Raw genomic sequence first — 13715 nt, forward strand, 5'->3', positions numbered from 1 at the left:
ACTAAACACATCCTTACAAACTGTCACTTTCTCATATTGTATCAACGTTTGTCAAACAAAGTTTTCTTTTGTTATTTGATTTTAAATGTTGTTTTTTTCTTCTTTTGTTATCTGTCTATTAGAGCACAAGTGGTGGTGCTTCCTCATTGAGGGGTAAAAAATGGTTCCAAAAGTTACGTGGGAAAAGATGTAAGTTATTGATTTGTTTTTGTCTTCCAAATATTTGAATTAATGTTCTAATCAAGCAGTTTGTTGTTTATCCCGCAGATATCTACCGCGTGTCAGACACTGCAAACTCAAGCTCAAACTCAAATAGCCATGAGTCATACTCCAATATCTGAATCAGATCAATTATCACAGAAAATGGGCTTTATTTCAGATTTAAGAAATCTGTCTCTCTGTACGATTTAGTACAATGTTGTATTTTAAATGCAGTAAGTCATCAACATTTGTTGTTTTAAAATGACTCTTAGATAACGGAAATTTGACTATCAAAATCAAATGTGTATTTTTAATGTGCAATAATACAAGTGAACTTTTTGACTTGACATGATGAGTTTGTATATGTGTAGTGTTAAGTTTAAGTTGCCAATGTACATATATTTCCCCCCAAAATCTATTCTTTTGTATTTTATAAGCTGTAGCCTGAAAGAAATGCACTTGTTTATGTAAGACAATTAAGTAGCCTGCCTTATAGAAATATTGTTCATTCTGAATTTGTGTGGTTGCAATAAATGCCAACACAAACAACAGCAAAATGTGTCATATCTGCCTTTTAGAATCGAGTTTAACCGTGGGTTACTTTGGATAATATCTTTGTGACAGGGCATGATGAATCGTGGACATTTCTCGGATGTCGCATACTTGACCAAGCATCAACTTGCTGCATGACTGAAAAACGAGAACGTCAGTCTTTAATCATGTAAAATAGCATGTATAGTACGTGCACCTTTATTGATTTGACTGATAAAAGAAATGCATGGGGGCACATACAGAAGTGAACGATAGACTGATATGAGCCCTAGATCAGAGTTTTGTCATTTGCACCCTTTAACTTTTAAATCCTTAGCACTGACACTGTTTCTATTTTTTCTATACAAACAAACATATACAACTAGTTACTATTATTATGACTTACTATTGTGTTCGCATATCTTTGCCGTAGACTGTAGACCGCTTTTAAATAGTTAAAATGCATCCCAGGTCAGACATGCCTTTTATTTGGAAAAAATAACCTAATTTTGACAGTAAGGCTAGTTTTCAAAAAGGAACTTTAAATAAATAAAAGAGAGAGAGAGAGAGACAGAGAGAGAGTGAGAGAGAGCGATCCATGTCAAGATGTAAGTGAATCCTGTGGCCATGTTTTGTGAAACTTTATTTAATTTTCTATATTGACTGTAAATGTACTTTTTATGCTCATCCACGTTTTTTACTAAGGTACACTGAAAGGTACTTTGAGCTTATATGTTATTAAAATGTACGTTATTAAAATATGACGCACATGATCCCTCATGTATTCAAAGGCAATTTTTTTCTTCAGTGTCTCATTCTTATTTTAAATAGTTGCTAAAATTTGTATTTGGTTGCTTGTGGTCTTACTCCAACTAGCATGATGGCTCAAATGTCATGAATTTTTAGTAATAATTACCTTAACTGTGCTGTTTGTATTCCTTACTATGTACTGTATTTTAACATTGTATGACAAGTTTGTTTATTCACTCTTATTTTTCTTTTTTGATTTGAGTGTCAAATTTAAAACAACAACTAATTGTGACAATGATACCAAACATTTGAAAAATTTGAGTCTTATGAAGTTTGAAACTCAGATTTATGAAGACATTGGCCATATATTTGGGCATTTTCACTGGTTTTAAGGATTCATGACATTCCCAATATTTATCACAGGAATGTTATACTCACTGGCTCTTAAAAATAGCTATGTCATGTAAATCGATGAATCTTAAATTTTACACACATACTGTATAAGCCCTTGTTTGCAGTTTTGCCTTCGCCATCATAATTAGTCAAACTGTATACAGTTGTCCAAATAGTCTAACTTGCCCTGTATTTTCAGTACAGAACTGGACTTGTACACGTACAGTAACATATTGTGGCCGGCAGGCTGCGCTAAACAGTTTCCCTGTAATCTCCACAGACGTTTCTGCCTGATGTTTTTTCTCGCGAGATTCGCCACCAACGCTCCCACAGCATTGGCTGTGCAAGCCACAGTCCTTTATACAGATCACTCATAGACCGTGTTGTGCTGTAGCTGAATAAGTTAACACATCCGCCGTATTGAATGTGGCAAATGTGCCCTGGCTGTAATTAAATGTAAGTTAAAGAACTGGAGGGGAAAAAATAAAACAAAGTGTGAAAATGCTCATGTCTCTCATTGACAGACACACGCGCGCGCACATACATACTACAGTAGAAATGTACAATTTATGCAAATTAATGGCAACACTTCTTTTTGCTTTAATTTTTCATGAACACAAAGATCTCAGACTTTTTCTATGTGTAAGAAAGGCAGATTCCTCTCATCTATTGTTCATTGTTTCCGAATTCAGGAACTGTTTAAAGACTTTTTGGACAGTGCATTAATGTGATAAAACTGCGAATTTAAAGAGGGGTCTACAATTGTGGGAAGATGGCTTTTCCCATTTCCGACTTGAAAGCGTTCAAGGCGAAAATAAACAACCAAAATGGTGAATAATGCTAAATAGTTTTTTTTTGTTTTGCTCCTCAAAACACATTTTGACCCCCAGCAAACTTGCCTTCTTCCAATTTAGCTTCATTTATGTATTTATCTTATTTCATAAGCATTCCATTCAATTCAGTAGTTCATCGTATAATTTCATACATGGAGATAGCGGCATACTGTCACATTCGTTGTGTTACATGAAGTTCTGTCATATATTTATGAATGAATGAAGAAAGCTATCTATTTTTATACTCAAGTAAATTGTGTTTTACCATTCACAGTATGTGTTTCCACAGGGTCGCCATTGTAGAGTAACATCACATTAAAGTCTGTGTCCTTTTTCCCTCCGACTTTGTTAGTGGGATTTCTTAAATTCAAGGGGGCGTTCCCGTACACTACCTGGTTTGAAGTCGGAAAAGTCCGACTTATCACTTGACTTGAATGCAACATAGGGCACACCTGTGCAAGAACCATACTTACTGGGACCAGCCCATGAATTGCGAAAATCTGTGTCTAATTAGCAGCCTTTATAAAGGCATTGGGGTAAAACAACAACAACTTTTTTTTTTGCCCTGAACCCCCAAAATGCAGATAAACCTCCAATATGGCGTTTTCCATGAAAAATGGGGTTTAGCTCCCATACAAAAAAGAAAAAATAGACCAAACACAAGTCTGTCAAATAGCTAGTCTTTTCCTTTCAAGATTATTGTGCTTCCAATCTGGACGGGGACAGCTCCAGGTTTGTTTTTTCTCTCTGGGGGGTAAATGGTAGGGGTGTGCCAAAAAATCGATTCTCTTAAGAATCGCATTTCTCATTTAGTACGATTCAGAATCGATTTTAAATGTCCCAAAATCGATTCTATTTAAATTATTTTATACTGTCTTGCCTTTGTCTGTGTGGGTTTATTTGGAGCGCTGTTCATGTTGTACCCGATTTGGCTACATAGGGGCAGTGTGGTTCTAATACACTGTTAAGTTTAGACAAATTAGAGAGTAGAAGGAAAAAGTCACGATCAAGTTATTCCAATAAAAGTAGTTTTTTTGCAGTGTGGAGCCGTTCTTTTGAGTGATAAAAGTGCCGCGAGTAGCGCGCTAATTAGCATTAGTGAGTCAGACTGGAGTAGATCATTACAATTTATTGCACATCAATAGATTGAAAAATCAGTCAACCAAATCATTTTGAATCAAAAATCGTTCTTGATCAAAAAATGATTCTGAATCGAATCGCAGATCCAAAAATCGGAATCAAATCGTGAGACATTAAAAGATTCCCACCCTTATTAAATGGAGGCTAGACTGATACAAAGTGGGGCTGAGAAAATAATTTATAAATATATTTTAGAATATCAAATAAAATGCTGGACGGATTTAATTGGGGCTACACAGATTTCTGACTGGATTATAGTTTACCCCTGGTGTAGTGCAATCCCTGAATTTGGACCTAAATTGTGGCGCAAGAATGGGATCGACAACCACGCGGGTTTATTACCCTTTACTTCTTAAAGCCATAACAATGTAATCATATTTTTTAAAGAAATGTTGGCACTTAAATTGCCCACCAGTTCTGGAATGACCATTTCAAATGTCAGCCACAGCTATTGTCTTCTTGGCCCTTAGTTTGACAACCAACTAATAACAATCAGAGTACACTTTCTTAATTACGGGAAATATAGTCAAATAAAAACGACTCATTGGTTTGGAGCAAAATTATGTTATAATGGTTAAAAGCAAATGCTCAGTCTTACATGTGAAACAAAATGTCAGATCTGGCTTTGTTCCTTGTGAATGAATGAGGCACGATGACTTATCCAATATGGAAGCGACGCTGACGTACTATGTAGCACTTAAGGCGACATCTATTTGTAAATTCTATGGTGGAAACAAACTGTACGCAGCTGCCAGCCCACCCCAGCATGGTGCGTGATGCCTGCAAAGTGGTTACCTCAGTGATTCCATCCGGCAACAACTTTCCTGGGGGGCGAGATAGAATTTCCCAATCACTCTTGTGATTTGCCTTCATGAATGTGAGTATGCACCTTGACTGTTTAATTACGCAAAACATAATTGTTGTTCAGCCAGCTGTTTGGTCAGCGGTGACCGCTTTGCTAATATTGCACATTAGCTAGCATTATGAAACCTTTCGTGACTGTTTCGGAACATTTAATGGCGAATGAATTGCACGGTGGCCTAGGCAGCATGAAGAACCACAGCCAGCTATGATTTTAAATCAAGACCGAAGTTAGAAATCGGAACCTCATCTGTACCCAGCTGTCATGGCTCCAGTCTAAAATTTGTTAATTTTCCTGTATATACGTAACCGTTTTATCGAAGAAATGTTAAGTTACATTAGTAAACGTAACTAAGTTAGTTTTTGGCAGTGGATATTTAGCCGTGACCGGCAATTCTCCTGCTTACGCTATTTTGCCGTGAACGGCTCTGATTGGTCAGTCGGCGGCTAGAGTCATGTATTGGGCGTGGTTCCTACCTCACTCCTCACCCGTCAGAGTTTACTCACTTTACGCTGGTGATACGTTCCAAAAATTTTGGAATCCTGTATTAATTAATTATTGTAGCCTCAACAGTCAACACAAAACTATGACTCAAAATTTTACACTCCTTTTTATTGTATAGTAACCTATCTTCTTATCCTCAAATAACTTTATGAAGTACTATAATATTACTGTACCAGTGAACTGAAAGATACAACACGGTACTGTATTTGTATGTGGTAAACAGTTGTTCAATGTCCATTTTTTTCTGTTAATTAACAAAAATAATTAACAGCACTTGGACAACAAAATAACACATATAAAATATGTGACTAATCACAAGTTATGATGTTAACTATAAAAATCATGCGATTTTCACAGTCTCAAATGAAAAACTGATGGCCCGAAGGAAGGCCCTCAACTGACATTCTAACCTGGTTAACCAGCATGCTGTTGTGCTGCCATCATATTGTAGCCCCCAAAACAGTAGCTACATACAATGCACCTTGTAACAAAAGTAAATTCCCATATTGTAAGTAAAAATCACAGTCGTTTTTTTGTTGAATGGATGATGGTTCGATTGGCTACTCAAATATCTGACATGATAATCCTCTTCTTATAGCATCTCAACATCATATGAACATAACCAGCACATTTTGAACCTCTAATAACTGTTAAGACACACATTTGTGACACAATCATTTTCCCGTCATTGAAAGTAATAGTAATAGAAATAAGTCCTTTGGTTAAACATTTGTCAAGCTATTTTTTTTTTTAAATAAAAGTTGCAGTAAGTGGTTTGAGGAATCTATTATCATTAAGTGTCGAATAAGGTAACTAACTTGACGGAAAACCTGCGTTGTCGTAATTAAACAAATAAACTAAATAAATAAATATGAATAATCTTAACTCTCTTGTCTTTTCTTTTTACTGCGCCTTGCATGTTTTGAAAGCTACCAGAGAGAGTCCATTGTGTTGCAGTCAAGAAGAGAAGGCTGGGATGAAAGTTCATCCAGAGTGGTCACTGTAAGTATTTCAAAAATATTTGTTTCTCTTAAACAGGAACACACATTGAGCTCATATAACCACAGCCAGGGATGCATCTACACTAAGTGATTATTTTTTTACGGATATATTTGGTCAGATGCTGATGATATTTGACATCACAGCCACTTGGGGGCAGTATTGTGAATGCTATGCTACAACAGCAGTTTTGTCTTAGTACATCACCATCAAAACAAAAAAATAAGCAAAAAAAACAACAATTTTTCTGACCTCTCGATTTTTTTTTTGAGCAGATAGTCCTTATGAGTGAATTTTCTCATATGGAGATTTTCATGGGATCCTTTACTTGTGCGGTGAGAAATTATGTAAGATGAAGTATTACACCACCACCTACTACAACCACAACAATACATATACTAGTAGCTAGTTGACTAATTGACGTGACAACTTTTCCACCGCAAAAAAAAAACAAGAACGCAAAAGTCATCTCATAACACATTTAATGTTTTTATTTATGCATTCTATTTCACATGAAAGACTAATCCACATGGAAGACAATGAAAATGCACAGTGCAGTAAATTGTATGACTTTAATATTGTATTTTAGAGATGTGACTTCCACTGCTGCAATTATTTATTTTATTTATTTATTTATTTTCCTGCTCGTTGTGGTGCAAAGGCTAAACTGCTGTCCATGATTCAAACTGCATTGTGCTGCAATTCTTTGATGTTGACCTAAAAAACTGAGGCTAGGGCCCTTGTGGCACCAGCATGCCTAATTTCCGTTTCACTATGTTGAGACTTGAAACTGTTACACTGACAGGTCAGCAGGCTAGAGCCATTTAGAAGGAAATGTTAAAGCGGATCTTTCTGCTACCAGTGCTGTTATTGATATGTATTTTGATATGTCTGAGATAAGCATTTTACTTTCAGCAGCGATGAAACCTATTCCGAAGTCAGATTTCAACATTTTAGCCATGCCTAATAGCTTTGGCTATCCCCTAAGCCAGGTATTTTGGAAGTGCCTGCCAATCACATTAGTGTCCAAAGACTTGTTGATACAGAAGATTCATCCATTTTGAGATAACTTTTCCTGTTGCAACTTGCAAATTTTGTTGCCATGTGCCATTTTTGTATCAGCCCGTCAGAAAGAATGCATTGTAAGAATTCCCATTTTAATTGCTAAGTAATTACATTTAGTTTCACTTTCAAATGTCGCTGAAGTCGATGATTTGGAATTCAACCTAAATTTTCGTTGCTGGTTGGCCTGATTACTTTATTTTTACTTTTGGGTTGGACATCATTTTATTTTTTGCTTTGGGCATTATAGCTTAACTCTTTTACTGCCAAAAACGTTAAATGACGTTTAGTAAAAACCTACGGAGGAGCGCCAAAGACGTTAAAAGACGTTCACCAAGTTTTTTTTTTTTTGGGGGGGGGGAAATGGGTGGAGGAAAGCCTTGGCCAGCTGTGCTGAAAGTATCAAGCAGATCTAGTTAGTATAATGCCTATTTTTGGCCCCTAGATGGCAGCGATGACTCTCTTTGGACAAGATTGGGTAGGCGTCAGTAGAAGACGTGAGGCGGAGCTAGAGTGTTGAGGGGACAATGGCTGAGGAAGCCATAATGGCGACCGGTTGCAAGCAGCTCACGCTTGAGCATTTTTTTCAAAGACGAAAAGTATCAAATGCGGAGAACAAATTTCGCCCCACTTAGATGGGTGTGACAATCAGTGGATCTTATCTTATCATCGACCAATGCTAAAGAGCACATTGATGACGACGATGATGATGATGGTGACTCCGAGGTTGACGCCGAAGTTGGAAGCGTTGACGCGGCGGCTATGATCATGTCATAAAGCCTCACCGGCTAGCGATGCTAACGCCGGAAAACGCGGAGCACAACCGAGCACGCTCAGGCGGACGTTCAATCGGACGACGAAGAGTGCCCCGAGTCCAATGCATATTCATCGGAGGAGTGGGTACAGTCTGATCACGGAGAAGACACTGGTTATGGACTACGATGCCACCATGAATGGAGCGGATAAGATGGATCAACCACCCGGTATAGGAACTGAAGGACATGAGGAAGCCAGACGTAACACCACCGTAACGTCACCGTATCATGATCCTGAGAGTAGACTTGATGGCAACATGGCCAAACACACACTGCAGTATATACTTGCTATTCCCCGGAAAAAAAAGCCAGCAAAAAAGTGTAGCATCTGCAATCGCAGTGAAACTAATCTGTTGTGAAAATCCTGCTGCGTCTCCTTGCACGCAGGGGAGTGTTACAAAAAGAAAAACTGTATTTGAAACATCCACACAATTGTAAATAGTACCACGGTTGCACACATTTGTAAATAGTTTTCAAAATTGTTTTGTCGAATTGTTACACTGTTGAATGTAAATAAACGTATTTTGCTATCAAAAAACACATTTTCATTGTTGGTGGTAGTGTTTTACAGAAGTAAAGCACTGTTTAGGTGTTTGTGGCATCATTCATGGGAAAAAAAAGGTGTCAAATTCACTAGAGTGCATGAAATAATATCGTTTCACAAAAAGCTTGATTTCTCCGTATTTTGTTTCAAAACAGAGCATTTGGGTGAAACTAACCATTTTCTATTGTTGATTACTGAAAAACGGAATAAGGTAGAAACAAACTTTGAAAAATCAGTCAAAATGCTTAAATCGGCTGGCACTGACGGCATCCCTTTTCTGAAAACGTCTGGCAGTCAAAGAGTTAAAAAGCTCTATATAAATAGCAGTCCATTCCATTCCATTCTAAAATTTCATCTGAAATTTGGATTTTGAAATTGGAAGGGGTGAGGTTTAAAAATGCCTTTTTCCTGGGCTATCTGAGGTGGAATTACCCAAAGTTGCCCCTTCCTCATGTAGAGAGTACCCTAAGGGAGTGGTCCCCAACCACCGGGCCATGGGCCACTTTGGACCGTGCCGCACAGTTGAAAAAAATTAGTTTTTAATGTATTTCCGGTTAAATGATAAGCTGAGGCTTAAAATATTTTATTTTGAAAAGTGACCGGATTTTCTCCCTTTAGGATGGACTCGACGCATGTCAAGATGCTAATTATCACAGTCGCGTAGCACTGATGCGAATCGACAAGTTAGCAAACTATTTAGCTTTTTGTGCCCATTTTTGGGGTCACTATTATTCCAAAGGCAATGTGAGAAGAATGTGAAAAGAAAGAAACTCTGCCCCCTTTATCCAGTCTTGTGATGGAAACAAGTTCTGTTCATTTTCTCAGCAAACATCACTAAAAACACTGAATTAAAGCCTGAAGTTTTGTCATACATGCCTCAGATAGGGTACAAAGTACATTTGGTTTGGCTCAGGAGTGCTGAACGTTTGGGTTTGGCAGCAAATGAGCCAAATGCAATTTGACAAGGTACAGAACTGCAGGGTCAGTCCGCAGCAAGAAACGTGTCCCTGGGAGGAAAGACCCTTATTGCACCCTCAGCCAGTCAACATTCCTGTGTTTGTACAACACATCCTAATGAGGCTGTGCTCTGTGGGGGGGAACAGGCCATGTCTTTGGGGATTTATCTGAAGAGCTAAACAAGCAAGGAAAGATCTAGGGAATCAACCTGCTCACTTCCACTCTCGCTCTCTCTCACAAGCGTAAATCACAACTGATGAGGTGAGGCAAGTCAAGCAGTTTGAAGGGCTAGCGTGTACCCTATAAAGGGTTAGCGCACACTGTGTTAATCAGGCTTTTAAGAAAGAAGGCTTTTACTGATGACTGATTTTAATATTCATATTCAGTTAAAATAACAATAACAAGTTGGCCTGTACTGTAGGGACTGACCGTTGTCCATGTCCAAAATTATTCAGATCAAAGACAAACTCAGTCTGGAATAATATCCACCGCTGACAAAGACAATAAAACCTAAATGTCAAAGCCAAACATGCGAGATTTTCCATCTGTGGTCGATATTTGAACAAACTCAACACAAAGCAATTGCCAGAAGAGACAGTGGTGATTTAAAAGATCAAGTTACAAAGACATTCCATTGATTCTGATCTGTCTTGGGAGTCGGTCCACCTGAAGCGCATTAATTTGTTTTCTCCCACTGTGCCTCTTCCATTTCCTTAGGAAAGCTCCCTCCTTCCTTGGGAAATTGAAAATTCAGATTGCCAAATATTATAATGAGACACTCGGACAAGTCTATTGACTGCAGGTTGGTAGCACTAATACGCAACACCTGTGGTATCCATTAGTATATCAAATATACAAACGGTGACAGCTGCAGTGCTCGGGGTGATACAGCTAGACTAGATTGTTGCAATACACAGACATGAGGTTGTTTTTTTGCCAGCATGTCTGCTCTCTCTGTCTCTCTCTCTGTCTCTGTCTCTCTCTCTCTCTGTCTCTCTCTGTCTCTCTCTCTCTCTCTCCCTCTCCCCCTACCTACCTACCTAACCAACCAACCAGAGAGGCCTAAAACCTCGGTTGAGTGATACAAATAATGATAGAGTCATACCCACTTGGACGTCGCCCAGGTCAACATGGTCCGCGTTAGGTGTTGTGGAACCAGGACACTCTGAGAAATGGGCTACTGGAACAGGAGGAAGGCATTCATTGAGCAGGGTGGAAAACAAGGTACTGATGGATAGAGGTGGCAAATCCAGGTCCAGAAAGTAAAAAACCCTGCTACAGTTTGTCTTTAGCCTAGCTAGCTCCCTAGCAGGTAAACGAGCACCATGGGAGAGAACTAGGGAGCTAGCTAGTGAGCACAAAAACTGAAACAATTAGCAATAAGGGCTAAAGCCAAATTGTGGCAGGGTTTTTACTTTCTGGACCTGGATTTGCCACCTCTGCTGATGGGGTGCTACTACGATAGTAGCCACAGTAAGGGAATAAATGCACGGAATGTCGGAGGCATGGATTCTGCTAAACCCCACATCCACATCTACTACAGGCGCATCAAACATCAGCAATAGGGAGTTGCTATCACATTTGGAGTATTTGGAACTGTTCATAATTCCCTTGACTAAGGTTGGAGGGGTGTCAAGTTGTTGGCCATTTTTCCTGGTTCTTTTGAACATTCTGTATTACCTTAACATATTTTAATAATCGAGTTTTGGATGTTTGTGGATCGATTCAGGAGAGGAGAGGCGGCTAGAATTTAGGAGCGGTAGTCTGCCACTCCTAAATTAATGTATAGGAAACATGGGTTAATAAGAAGCAGTTTAAATGATGTAAGTTGTGTAATTCTGACTTCCATTTGACATGAGTTTGAATGGCATTATGTCTGGACACAGCCGCATCCCCAGTTAAAGGAGAGTGTGAACACTTGTGCATCCACATTATATCTGTTGTTTATTTTTATTTTTCTTCTCTGAAATATTAATTTTTTTGCAGTTAAGTTTGGGGTCACATTAATTGTGGATTATTATTATTATTATTATTATTATTATGAGACTGCTTCTATCTTGCCTCCACTTCACAGCTTGTATTATTTTTATATTATTACATTATTACTCTGGTAGTGAAAACCTACTTAGTTTTTCTTCTGGTTTTTACATTATAAGACGCAAGCAACATACACATGCAAATGCATAGTTTAGTATACCCTCTTTGCCCTGCCCCAAAAGTTGTCTTTTTTGCTTTCCTAATGAATGAATCACAACAAAAAATAAAACCTCACACAAGCATACCCACGGCAGAATAATCTTATTGTCAAGCATGCTGCTGTCTCACTTGGGGCACTTTTAAGCCCCGCTAAGCTAATGGTAAAGAGGGGCAAATTCCCCAATATTTAACACCTAATTGCACCACACTGCTTAGTCATTTCTAAGATGAACTTGACTGTGCCAGTCCTTACACTTAGTCGTAGTGTTTGTGTTTTCTGTATGTTTAAAAGCCTGCAATATGCCTACCATGCGCACATGTACAATAGTAAATCCAAACTTGCTTTTACCTGGTTGACATTTACCAGTAACATTTGGCTTACCCTTTCTTGGGAAGCATCTGAAGTAGTTGGGTCTGGAATGATTCAATACATTGTAATAAACAGAACAGTTCACCTTTTACAGTCATTCAATAAAGTTCCATTTATTTTGGCTTTGGTGGACACAGCAGCTTTATGGGCACAGAAACCCTCAGAGTTGCTCAATGAAGCTATGACCATGGCTCGTGTCCTTGGTTGGCAGTTGCAGGGTAGACTGTTCTGGCAGAACCTCCTGCCTTCTGTCTTCATGTCTATTTACTAATGGCTCTGGCTGTGGTGTTGGCAGACCCACAATCCCCATTATATGGTCTCTGTGGTCTGCACTGCATAATTGCATTTGGCAAGGGCCGGATGTTCATAGCAGGCATGGTCTTAAAGCACAATTGAGCTTTGCTTAATCTTTTCCTTTCTTCCTCCCATACTGTTTTTGAATGACTAAAATTTGTATATGTAATATTAAAGCTGCAGTGTGTAATATTTAGCACCATCTACTGGTGAACTAATAATTCATTAATAAAAAAAAAAACACTATTGATTTCAACAATATGCAAAAAAATATGTTCTATCACATCAATGTTCATTTTTTTCATATAGTACCGTAAAAAAGTATTTTCCCACTTCCTGATTTCTGTGTTGTTGTTGTTTTGCCTATTTACATTTTCACTTGCAAAGGTTTCGTTTCAACAAGCCATTTTTAATATCACATAATCATACATAGACAACAAATGGATATATAACATGCAGTTTCTAATAATGATTTTATTTACCAAGGCTAGAAAAAATACAAACCAATATGACCCTATATGTGAAAAAGTAATTTTGCATCCAAGGAAATGCATTGCTTTACTTTGAGTTTTGACCCAGTGACGTCTGGTTTGAGTGAGTGCAACAGCAGGCAAGAGCTAATAAGCGCAGTGTGGTCTAAGAGCTGTACCATTGACAGGAATTCAACCAGGCCAGCGACAACTACCAAACACCCAAACTGGTTACAGGACGAGCAGTCTAGGTCACGTCAGATGTTTTTGATTTAAAAGTTAATTTGGGTAAGATCAATCTGATATGTAACAATGTGCATTCCTGATGATGGTAAGTGAAAGTAGGAGGTCAGACAAAAATCACACACTCCACTCCTTATGTGTCTTTCCCTTAGGCCTCCAGTAACCTTTGGCATGAGAGGTCATTATTGTGTACAGCTCGATGACCTTTGGTAATGAGAAGGAAGCTCTCAAGGTAACCTGGAAGTGCTTTGTCTTGACTCTCTTGGTGACACAGGTAGTGACTAAAGTCAGGCATACAACAATTCCCGCAAGGTCACCGTCATACTACACAGCTGCATAATTTTCATTCAATGGGAAAATGACCAGAGTAGATTTTGGACCATTCACTATTCCATTCCCTATTCATCCTCAGTCACCTGTTGAACTGTTGGGAGTTCCAAGCTAACCACAGAACCTGCTTTTAACTCATTCACTCCCAGCCATTTTCACTGAAGCAACCCCCTTCACTCTTGGCTGTTTTACTGGATTTTGACTGATTTTGCAAGGCCCAC

General features: G+C 38.5%; 2 protein-coding genes across 24 annotated transcripts in view; both read left to right on the forward strand.

The window, feature by feature from the left end:
- LOC144039350 (uncharacterized) overlaps nucleotides 1–2379 on the forward strand; it is a 66245-nt gene extending 63866 nt beyond the window's left edge. For all 19 annotated transcript variants that reach the window (XM_077552607.1, XM_077552613.1, XM_077552620.1 and 16 more), the window contains 2 exons: nucleotides 123–189; nucleotides 268–2379. In XM_077552607.1, the coding sequence (XP_077408733.1) occupies nucleotides 123–189; nucleotides 268–341 (141 nt within the window). In that variant the 3' untranslated portion in view covers nucleotides 342–2379. The remainder of the gene's footprint in view (nucleotides 1–122; nucleotides 190–267) is intronic.
- A 916-nt stretch (nucleotides 2380–3295) lies between these two features.
- Nucleotides 3296–13715, forward strand: part of disp1 (dispatched homolog 1 (Drosophila)) — an 81010-nt gene continuing 70590 nt past the window's right edge. For 4 of the 5 annotated variants that reach the window (XM_077552339.1, XM_077552341.1, XM_077552342.1 and 1 more), the window contains exons 1-3: nucleotides 3296–3440; nucleotides 4597–4725; nucleotides 6144–6216. The gene's annotated coding sequence lies outside the window, so the exon portion shown is untranslated. Of the gene's footprint in view, nucleotides 3441–4596; nucleotides 4726–6143; nucleotides 6217–13316; nucleotides 13397–13715 lie in introns of all 5 variants that reach the window. The other variant, XM_077552337.1, reaches the window with a different exon arrangement.

The sequence above is a fragment of the Vanacampus margaritifer genome, chromosome 19, assembly GCF_051991255.1.
Source record: "Vanacampus margaritifer isolate UIUO_Vmar chromosome 19, RoL_Vmar_1.0, whole genome shotgun sequence".
Classification (NCBI taxonomy): Eukaryota; Metazoa; Chordata; class Actinopteri; order Syngnathiformes; family Syngnathidae; genus Vanacampus; species Vanacampus margaritifer.